General features: G+C 43.7%; 1 protein-coding gene across 1 annotated transcript; it reads left to right on the top strand.

The window, feature by feature from the left end:
• The first annotated feature begins 9608 nt into the window (after positions 1-9608).
• Positions 9609-11441, top strand: LOC109398754 (nuclear pore complex protein Nup58). The gene is made up of 2 exons (XM_019671143.3): positions 9609-10727; positions 10792-11441. The coding sequence occupies exons 1-2, from the start codon at positions 9756-9758 to the stop codon at positions 11371-11373; spliced, it is 1554 nt and encodes a 517-aa protein (XP_019526688.2). The 5' UTR covers positions 9609-9755; the 3' UTR covers positions 11374-11441.
• The last annotated feature ends 9 nt before the right edge of the window (positions 11442-11450 follow it).

Below are 11450 nucleotides of genomic sequence, written 5' to 3'. Positions count from 1 at the left end.
CTGTTTCACAATAGAAAACCATCCCCAAACCATTGAATCTAATGTAAGATCACAGTTCAAAATAGACAGTTCTTGGCATATTTAACAGTTCAAAACAATACAAATACATAAAAATCTACGGTATATTTGATTCCCCGTATATGCATTAACAACATTTCATTTACATTAGAATCATCTGTTTTGCGAAAAAACTTGTATGGAAAAAAGTCCTTTTTTCTATTGTTACGATACTTAACAACCTATACAATTCAATGTGAAATGCTCATTCACATTTGATTCTATTGTTAGAAACATTCGATTCTATTGTTTTTCTACTGTTATTTTAACATTGAATTCTATTGTGAGAGTATGGTTTTCAATGGTACTGTTACATAAGAATCTTATGTTTTTCTATTGTATTTTTTATCCGGGAAGTGCACCGAAGACCTCAATTCGATCCGACGTATCCCTGCGCTGTAATCACACTTTGAAGGTGTGTGCACACTATTGTGTCAGTCCAATTTGGGGTGCAGTCCTAGGGGCAGGACAGATACAGCGAGAGTAACTCTGTTATCGAAGTGTTGCTCAGAATTCCTCAGGATTGCTCTGGATCACTCTGGTTTTCCTGAAGTGTTGCCTGATACCAGTGAAAAATCGAGCAGTCTTGCCTGATTTCCCGCTTCGTAGAGACGTTTCTGAATGGATTCGAGCGAAAAGAGTTACTCAGGATTGCTCAGAGTTGCTCCGGATTGCACAGTGTCTTGCCCCTAGGTGCAGTCAGCAATACGTCCATCATTTTTTGGGATTTCTAGACCCCCCTCTAGGGGCAAGACACTGTGCAATCCGGAGCAACTCTGAGCAATCCTGAGTAACTCTTTTCGCTCGAATCCATTCAGAAACGTCTCTACGAAGCGGGAAATCAGGCAAGACTGCTCGATTTTTCACTGGTATCAGGCAACACTTCAGGAAAACCAGAGTGATCCAGAGCAATCCTGAGGAATTCTGAGCAACACTTCGATAACAGAGTTACTCTCGCTGTATCTGTCCTGCCCCTAGACCCCCCTCCCCCCTGTCACGCTATTTTCCTATACCTAATACACGTACTGTCACACTTTTCTAGACCCCCCCTCCCCCAAATGTTCGACGTAATATTTGAACGTTCCCTATCATCATCAACATTGTTGTCACTTCGTAAAATGCAGGCCCCTGGCATCAATGAAATTTATCGTAGCCAACATCTAATTGCCTTATACTCATATTCGTGCAAATTGAAACGAGCGTGTAATCAACAAACGCAGCTTTTATTTGATGTTGTGAGCCACACACGAAATCATATTCACAATGCGTGTTTGTTGGGTTGCTTTATTCAATTGGCTTCTTTAACGGTGTTGAGATAATTTAATATTCTAAATCTGCATGTCAAAATGAGCCGAAATCCAAATTTTCATGAATTTTGGAGCCCGGGAACCTATTCAAAAATCAATTTGAAGTTTGTATGGGAGCGATTTCTCGCATCACCCCTCGTTGCAGTTTGTACTGGGCGAAGCTGTCAAGCAGTTGCCCAGCTGTCAAAAGGTGATTTCAAAAAATATCTTTGAAATTGATTTAAGGTACCAAAATAAAGTTCTAAAAATCTGAAAAAAATCATAGTGGCTCAGAAAAAGGTGCTCTTTCGTATGAAATCAAAAAATCAATACATTTTTCAAAATTTAAAAACCCAATTAACCGCATGCTCCTCTTACCGTACATTAATATTAACCCTTATGTAGCCGGCAGGGTACCCGGGTACCCAGCACCCATTTAAAATACACGGTGTAGAAAAAAGCAAAAAGTTTGCCGGCCACATAACGGTTAAAGCGAGTTTGGAGTGTTTTGTGATCATAAGAAGTGGAAAAAATAATTCCAAAAACTGATCAACAAATCAAAATAAACGTTTAACCTAGGGGCAGGACCTCGGGCAGGACAGATACAGCGAGAGTAACTCCACAGACAAACAGACGTAACACTTCGAACATTTTTCGATTCAAATCATAGTCATGGAAACATATTCGCCCAATGCTAAAAGGCCTATGTTTGGCCGACCACGAACTAGGTGGCGGTAGTGAGCAAACGTCATACTCGAAAAAAAAACGATGCGAGCGCCACGGTTGGGCAGTTGGCCAACTATCAAATTTTGAAAAAGACCGTTAAATCGGTGTAGGATGGAAATTATCAGAGTGTTACGTCTGTTTGTCTGTGGTAACTCTGTTATCAAAGTGTTGCTCAGAATTCCTCAGGATTGCTCTGGATCACTCTGGTTTTCCTGAAGTGTTGCCTGATACCAGTGAAAAATCGAGCAGTCTTGCCTGATTTCCCGCTTCGTAGAGACGTTTCTGAATGGATTCGAGCGAAAAGAGTTACGCAGGATTGCTCAGAGTTGCTCCGGATTGCACAGTGTATTGCCCCTAGGGTGGGACACTCGATCTCGTATTACAAATATTACAGACAGTGCTGCAATTTTTCGACAGGCCTTTATGATAGCGATATTTTGCTTTTTTCATTTTCTCCGTTTTGGTTTTCCTGTCAAAGTTGCTTTCCAATCAGCAACACGGGAGCGAAATGAAATAGGTACTCACACTCGCACGCAGCGTGCTGAAAGCGAGAGCTGACAGGGCTAAATTTCCATTCAATTTTCTGTAGTTGAGTGTTTTCACCCGTGCTAACGTATAGGGCACTCACTCTCACAAGCCACCGCTTGAGACGAATGGCTTTTCAGCATGAGTAGTGTGTGGATGATTGGGAATTGATCTTGTTGGGTCGCTCACGAATGGAGCTCTCGGACTCTGTCAGTTCTCACATCGAGGAACTGAAAACGACCACCGCCTAGGGGCGGGACAGCTCTAATACTGATTAGCGGTATTAAGAGGTATTAGGCAGTATTAAGGAATATTAATCCCAGAGGAAATCCATTTTGAACGAAGTAAGCCATGCTTATTGAACTGGATTTGAATTGTCAAAATGCTTTCAAAGAAAGTTTCGCTTTTAGGTAGTACTATATCGGCAAAATAGAGCTCATTTTTGTACTTCTCACTCCTAGAGCAATGATTTCGGACTTATCGCAGGCTTATGTGTGGCTTCGTGGTCGTGCGGCTAGTGTCACCAAGCACTTAGTCGCATCGTGCTGAGGAGCGCGGGTTCGATTCCCGCCGCAGCTGTCAGGAAAAGTTTTCGGCTGTGCCACTGGGCGTTGCATGCTAGTCTGTCGTGCTTCCTTCAAAGAGCGAATAGCTCACTGGAAGCATTGAACGTGTCCGTGTCTTTAAAAACCCGATCAACGAACTGTGGTACCTCGAGTTAACACCTACGTCCCGACAACTTGTATCTACGATCATGGAAAGCTCGCAGATCGTAACTGATAGACAATCGAGTGCCCACCTGCGGATCGAGATGACAAATAATCAATTAGCTAAGCCTAGAGCTAATAAGCCTAACAATCTCGAACTAGCAGTGGCACTCAAACCAAAGAGACATTGGAGTACATAATGCCATTACTAGGGGCAGGACAGATACAGCGAGAGTAACTCTGTTATCGAAGTGTTGCTCAGAATTCCTCAGGATTGCTCTGGATCACTCTGGTTTTCCTGAAGTGTTGCCTGATACCAGTGAAAAATCGAGCAGTCTTGCCTGATTTCCCGCTTCGTAGAGACGTTTCTGAATGGATTCGAGCGAAAAGAGTTACTCAGGATTGCTCAGAGTTGCTCCGGATTGCACAGTGTCTTGCCCCTAGTGCCATTATTAGAAATATCCGCAGTTCTGTTAATACCAATTCTATCCCATGTTTTTAAATAAAAGTTTAAAGAAGTTTAAAAACGTAATCAAGTATTCAATACAGTTTTGCTTTTTCGTATTTATTGGATTTGAAAACAACATTTTTCTACGCAGCCGACTTTATTGGAAGTACATCTAATTACATCTGATGAAGCCACATTCTTGGTTTTTACTCCAGCGACACAAGTTTCCGAAATCCATTTCCCAGAGTTCAGCTTAGCTCACGTATTTTTCAGAGCTAAAATACATAATCAAAAGAAATTATTAAAATTGATTGAATAAATTGATGAAAAACTACAGACCAATTGTATTTTCACCTCTTCTTTTCGTGACAGTTTGTTGTTGTATGAAAAGTCATGACATACTACACAAAAAATGTTTCGGTGAAGCATGAAGATTAGGAAACTAATATTTATTAGGTGGTATTAGCATCGGTATTAGGATGTGTCCCGCCCCTAGACCACCGCAGTCATTCATTTTCGGCTGTAAAACAGGCACTGAGACTGATATTTTGCAGGACTGATTACCTAGGGGCAAGACACTGTGCAATCCGGAGCAACTCTGAGCAATCCTGAGTAACTCTTTTCGCTCGAATCCATTCAGAAACGTCTCTACGAAGCGGGAAATCAGGCAAGACTGCTCGATTTTTCACTGGTATCAGGCAACACTTCAGGAAAACCAGAGTGATCCAGGGCAATCCTGAGGAATTCTGAGCAACACTTCGATAACAGAGTTACTCTCGCTGTATCTGTCCTGCCCCTAGCTGATTACAGATATTAATGCTGATATTAAAAATATTATCAAGTGCTCATTGATATATCGTCGTTGTTTGTAGTTGTCAAAATATTACATTGGAACTAGAGGAACCCACGTTATTTAGACACTTGAACTGATCAATGTATCGCATACCTAGAGAAAAGTACACTGAGAAAAATTTCCATTTAGATGTTATGTGTCAGCCTATATAGATTTTTGCAATTAGATTTCACAAATATACCATATATGCTAGACACATACATGAGGATGAACTCTTGGGTTATTGATAATATGGCTCTTTTGAATATCATATATCCACGATTATACATCTCATATTGTGGGTCCGTTACGATTTATTTGTTTGATTTAATGTTTTCTAATTATTTATTGTTTCATGTTTCATGTAATCAAAAATTGTTGTGTTTTTCAAAATTTATTCATTTCTGGCATGATACATATTATCAATCACATAGAACATATCAATGAAAAACATGGTGCTAAAAATCCACAGCGCACTGCCTGCACTGCGCTGTGGAGAGCGTTTTTGTCCGATTTGTCCACATCACTACTGTACTGCGTTCGCTAACTTCCGCCGTATCGATTAGCTGCGAGGAGCCACCTGGATGATTTCACACCTGCTCGCTATAGTTTTGATCTAGGGGCAAGACACTGTGCAATCCGGAGCAACTCTGAGCAATCCTGAGTAACTCTTTTCGCTCGAATCCATTCAGAAACGTCTCTACGAAGCGGGAAATCAGGCAAGACTGCTCGATTTTTCACTGGTATCAGGCAACACTTCAGGAAAACCAGAGTGATCCAGGGCAATCCTGAGGAATTCTGAGCAACACTTCGATAACAGAGTTACTCTCGCTGTATCTGTCCTGCCCCTAGGTTTTGATCTCGGTTTTAATGGTGTTCCAGTGAAATTCTCTAAGATTTAGGTTAAGATTCTGCAAATCCGAAGAGCTATATGCGTGATGGCGGTTCCAACCTAGGGGCAAGACTAGGGGCAAGACACTGTGCAATCCGGAGCAACTCTGAGCAATCCTGAGTAACTCTTTTCGCTCGAATCCATTCAGAAACGTCTCTACGAAGCGGGAAATCAGGCAAGACTGCTCGATTTTTCACTGGTATCAGGCAACACTTCAGGAAAACCAGAGTGATCCAGAGCAATCCTGAGGAATTCTGAGCAACACTTCGATAACAGAGTTACTCTCGCTGTATCTGTCCTGCCCCTAGGGGCAAGACACTGTGCAATCCGGAGCAACTCTGAGCAATCCTGAGTAACTCTTTTCGCTCGAATCCATTCAGAAACGTCTCTACGAAGCGGGAAATCAGGCAAGACTGCTCGATTTTTCACTGGTATCAGGCAACACTTCAGGAAAACCAGAGTGATCCAGGGCAATCCTGAGGAATTCTGAGCAACACTTCGATAACAGAGTTACTCTCGCTGTATCTGTCCTGCCCCTAGGTTCCAACCGAATACAGGATCAATAGTGCTGTACAGCCGCTACACAGTTTGCAGTGGAGCTTTCGCCTATGTCCATCTGCTTTCAGCTTTGTCTATAATAGAAAGATTAGCATTGATAGCTTTTTATTTCAGTTATTCAATAGCATTTTAACTTACCATTCTCTGAAGACATAAAACTTTGCTTTGAATACCGCGCCACGTTTTCAGTTCGTTTGATATTTTGTCTGATAAAATCAAAACAAAGTTCATTCTCAACAGAAATTCATCCCAGTTGCTCACACAATAAATTTATGTGTGATCTGTTATAGATTTCAACTATTAGATTTTAAACATAATTCAAAATGGAACTACTTTTCAATATTATGTGTGGGTTATGTTAAGGGTATATTAGCGTGGTTCAAAAAATCGTTTTTGCTCCACAACGCTGATTCGATTCCCAACCAGATTACATGCCTTCTCCCAAAATTTGAGCTCATTTCGTTGAAAATTGAGACTGCACAAGCCCATCAAAGTTTGTATGGGAATTACTATGGGAAAATGATGTTTTTCATTCAATCGACCGTAGCATTTCCCCAAGTACCCTAGTGGGTTGGTCGACCCTTGGTAATGCTAGGCTACTCTATCAGCTACAACTTTGCCGAAGACCGCATTCAAATCGGACGCCTCATTAATTAGTTATCGATTTGTATCCAACTGGGCAAACTTTAACAGTGATCTCCCAGCTTCCCAGCAGGCAACATTGCTACATATGGCGCCAAAGATAGCACACTGAAATCATGGCTACTATGTTCCACTGCAAAATGCAGTGATGCCCACCGATTAGTTTAACCATCATGAGTAAAGATTTCGATTCTGGATAAAAATCGGTAACTAATTAATGAGGCGTCCGATTTGAATGCGGTCTTCTGCAAAGTTGTAGCTGATAGAGTAGCCTAGGATTACCAAGGGTCAACTAACCCACTAGGGCACTAAGGAAAATGTTTCGGTGGATTGAATGAAAAACATCTTTTTCCCATAGTAATTCCCATACAAACTTTGAAGGGCTTGTGCAGTCTCAATTTTCAACCAAACGAGCTCAAATTTCGGGAGGAGGCATATAATCTCTAGGGGCAGGACAGATACAGCGAGAGTAACTCTGTTATCGAAGTGTTGCTCAGAATTCCTCAGGATTGCTCTGGATCACTCTGGTTTTCCTGAAGTGTTGCCTGATACCAGTGAAAAATCGAGCAGTCTTGCCTGATTTCCCGCTTCGTAGAGACGTTTCTGAATGGATTCGAGCGAAAAGAGTTACTCAGGATTGCTCAGAGTTACTCCGGATTGCACAGTGTCTTGCCCCTAGTATAATCTGGTTAGGAATCGAATAAGCGGTGTGGAGCAAAAACGATTTTTTGAACCACGCTAGGGTATATGTCATCCTAATAGTGTACTGAATGAACTATTCCACAAAAGTATGTGTCCTGAGACGAGACTCGCGAAGAGGAAAAAAAGCAACGTCAAGTGTAGCTCAACTGAGCTGTCAGTTGTAGCCCGTTTGATTACGTTACCTAAAACGAGGAAAGTATTGCTATCCGAGATAAATTTTGAACCCAAAATTCACTCCGAGCAGCATTTTCTTCTCCTGTACCGTCAAAAATAAATTGAAAACAAAATATTCCATTGATTACTTTGCTTGGCGATTGTTGGCGATGCAAAATTTCACCTCAACATGATTTTGTGCGTGAATGGGATTCAGTCACACTGCATGTAAGGCTAGGGGCAAGACACTGTGCAATCCGGAGCAACTCTGAGCAATCCTGAGTAACTCTTTTCGCTCGAATCCATTCAGAAACGTCTCTACGAAGCGGGAAATCAGGCAAGACTGCTCGATTTTTCACTGGTATCAGGCAACACTTCAGGAAAACCAGAGTGATCCAGAGCAATCCTGAGGAATTCTGAGCAACACTTCGATAACAGAGTTACTCTCGCTGTATCTGTCCTGCCCCTAGATGTAAGGTGATGCGGTCACGTACGTGTTTGAACCACCAGCCCAAAACATAATGTCAACACAGATAGGAAGAAGAAAAAATAACAAACTGGAGAAAAAGAAGACCGTCTTCGCGAGTCTCGTCTCAGTATTGAGGGATTTGCACAAAAGTGCACGCGGCCTATCGCTTCTGAAAGGTACAGCCGCGGTTTTCACTCCCTGTTTACTTCATCCTTATGGGAAATAACATTGCGGCGTTTCCTACGGTGCGGCTGTTCCCTAGGGGCAGGACAGATACAGCGAGAGTAACTCTGTTATCGAAGTGTTGCTCAGAATTCCTCAGGATTGCCCTGGATCACTCTGGTTTTCCTGAAGTGTTGCCTGATACCAGTGAAAAATCGAGCAGTCTTGCCTGATTTCCCGCTTCGTAGAGACGTTTCTGAATGGATTCGAGCGAAAAGAGTTACTCAGGATTGCTCAGAGTTGCTCCGGATTGCACAGTGTCTTGCCCCTAGGCTGTTCCTTTCGAAAACGAAAGACCGCGTGAACTTTTGTGCAAAGCCCCTTTTTGAAACATTTCAACGACCGCGCGGTGTTTACGTTTCAAGAAATCTGACAATATGTGTCGTAACATATAAAGAAAATCATTGGAATTCTTTGCGTGTACTGTTCAAACAGGAAGCCACAGAGAACAGACATGCAGGCTACAACAAATTTCATTCATAAAGTTGTGTAAGGATTTGAATTTTCAATTGGGTTTTTAAATTAAGAAAAATGTAATGAGTTTTTGATTTTATACGAAAGAGCACATTTTTCTGAACCACCATGATTTTTTTCAGATTTTTAGAACTTCATTTTGGTACTTAAAATCGCTTTCGAAGAGATTTTTCGAAATCACTTTTTGACAGCTGGCCAACTGCTTGACAATTCCGCCCAGTACAAAATGCAACGAGGGGTGATTCGACAAATCGCTCCCATACAAACTTCAAACTGATTTTTAAATAGGTTCCCGGGCACCAAAATTCATGAAAATTTGGATTTCGGCTCAGTTTTGCATGCAGATTCTGAATATGGAATTATCTCAACACCGCTAAAGAAGCCAATTGAGTAAGGTTGCAAACCAATACACGATGAAAACACTAACGCCGCCAAACACCATATTGCTACAGTCAGTGGTGAATTGTAACATTTCAAGTGGTGAATTAAATTAGTATGAGAAATGACCCGATTGCAGCGCCACGGTATTGCCACTTGTGTTGCCGATTTCAAATGGCCGTTAAATTCCTTACACAGTTTCGGAACTGGACTTGGATGTCTGTTCTCTGTGAGGAAGCTGAACTGACCTTAGGGAACGTTCAAAAATTACGTCCAACATTTGGGGGAGGGGGGGGGGTCTACAAAAGTGTGACACTACGTGTATTAGGTATAGAGAAAATGCGTGACAGAGGGGGGAGGGGTGGTCTAGAAATCCCAAAAATTGATGGACGTAATATTTGAATCTTCCCTTAGACTCCAATAGTCAAATAAACGCACAATATTTAAACTCAATCAAGAAGTGTTCCCATATCAAACATAGACACCCCTATGTAACAAATTCTCCTGTTGGAAAATTCTGAAGGGTTTGTTGAGCGATGAACAACAGCTGTCAAACTCGTAATTTCAAAACGCGGACGCCTGTTTCTTTGCGCGAAGTTCCAGTTTTTCTGCAAAATTCCAGTGGTTTTGTGTGTACCTGGCGAACGATACGATTATTAATTTAAGTTTTCAAAACCAATCGTGATGTCCGGTTTCAGTTTCGGAACTCCGACGACGAGTGCGCCGGCGTTTTCGTTCGCGACGCCTGGCTCCGCCACCACGGCTGCTCCGTCCGCCGCACCGGCAGCGGCGGCATCGGGGTTCGCGTTTGGTGCCACTCCAACAGCATCGGTTACTGCGCTGCCCACTACCGCAGCCCCAGCTTTCGGAGCGCTTACCAAACCAGCGACGACGGTGGCGCCTCTAGTTGCTCAGGCTGCAGCCACCGTCGCTGCAGCTCCTGCATTCAGTTTCGGTGGAGGAACTTCAACAACGCCAGCCACGACGACGACCACATCAACCGGGTTTGCCCTTCCGGGAGCTACAGCAGCTGCGGCACCCGCCTTGGGCACGGGATTGACTTTCGGAGCCACGGCAGCAACAGCAAGCACATCGGCTGCACCGACTTTATCGCTGGGAGGTGGCTTCGGTGCGGCATTCGGAGCACCCAAGGCCGCAACGGCAACGACCGTTACGACCACAGTGGCCACGACCAGCTCCGTTGGATTAGGAAAGCCAATCGGTTTAGGCGGAGTCGACATCAACGCCACGGCACCGAAGTCGGTTGAAGGGAAGCCGGACAGCACCAAGGCAAAGGAATTTCAGGTTCCCCAGGAAATCGTCCATACCGTAGAACAGCTTAAGGAATACATCAAGAAGCAGAAATCTTTCAGTTCGGACATTGCCAGAACCTCGTCCCGCAAGCTGTATAATGTTTCGTCGGAAATCAGTCGACTGAATTGGAGTCTAATCGACATCTCCAACAGCGTCACTAACAATCAATCGGCCATCAAGCTGCTTCGGGCCGAAACGGCCAACATTATTCAACAGGCGGACATGGCACAGAGGACGCACGACACACCGGCGGGACTCCAGTTCGAAAACACGATGCCGTTGCAGTACTTCATCGAGCTGATCCAGAAGTATGAAAGTGATTTGCTCAACCTCAAACAACAGGTAAGATTATTGATTCCTATCTCACATTCACAATAGGACTTACCTTCAAGATTTCCTATTTTAGGTCGAGCTTACAGAAAAGCACATGCAATCGCTTACAGTTCCGCAGCACTTCACCGCCACGGACCTCAAACGGGGTCTCCAGCAAATACACGAGAGTTTCATTGCTCTGGCCGGTCGGTTACACGAAACCCACCAAAAAGTAGAATCCCAAAAGGAACGTTACATGAATCTGCGGCGTTATCTGCTGCGTGACAACACGGACGTTTTCGACGGCCAATCATCCGGTGGTCAGTCCAGCAACCAGGGTCGATTTTCCGGTGCGGTTTCGACCGGACCGACCCCCTTCTCACCGCTGATGGGTCCCGTCAATCCGGGTCTGGTGGCCAAACCGACACAGGAGACTACGCTATGGCCACGCAGCACCGGTTTCGGTTCAGCATCCGGATCCGGCATGATGGGCATGGCTGGTCCCAGCGGTATGGCCGGAACCGCATTCGGTTCGGCCCTGGGCGACAGTAGTAGCAGTTTCGGCAAGACAACCTTCGGTGACGCTAGCAACGCGGCGGCGACCACTTCCACGTTTGGATCGGGAGGATTCAATCTGCAGACTCCACCCCTGGGGAGTAAACGGAATAAACACTAGGGCAAGTTAGTTGTTTGTGTGCGTGTTTAGATAGATTACCGAAATATAAGCGACGATTGAACAATAAATAGGCGTTT

The sequence above is a fragment of the Aedes albopictus genome, chromosome 3 (genome assembly GCF_035046485.1).
Source record: "Aedes albopictus strain Foshan chromosome 3, AalbF5, whole genome shotgun sequence".
NCBI classification, from domain to species: domain Eukaryota; kingdom Metazoa; phylum Arthropoda; class Insecta; order Diptera; family Culicidae; genus Aedes; species Aedes albopictus.
This window is presented reverse-complemented; position numbering and strand designations above follow the sequence as displayed.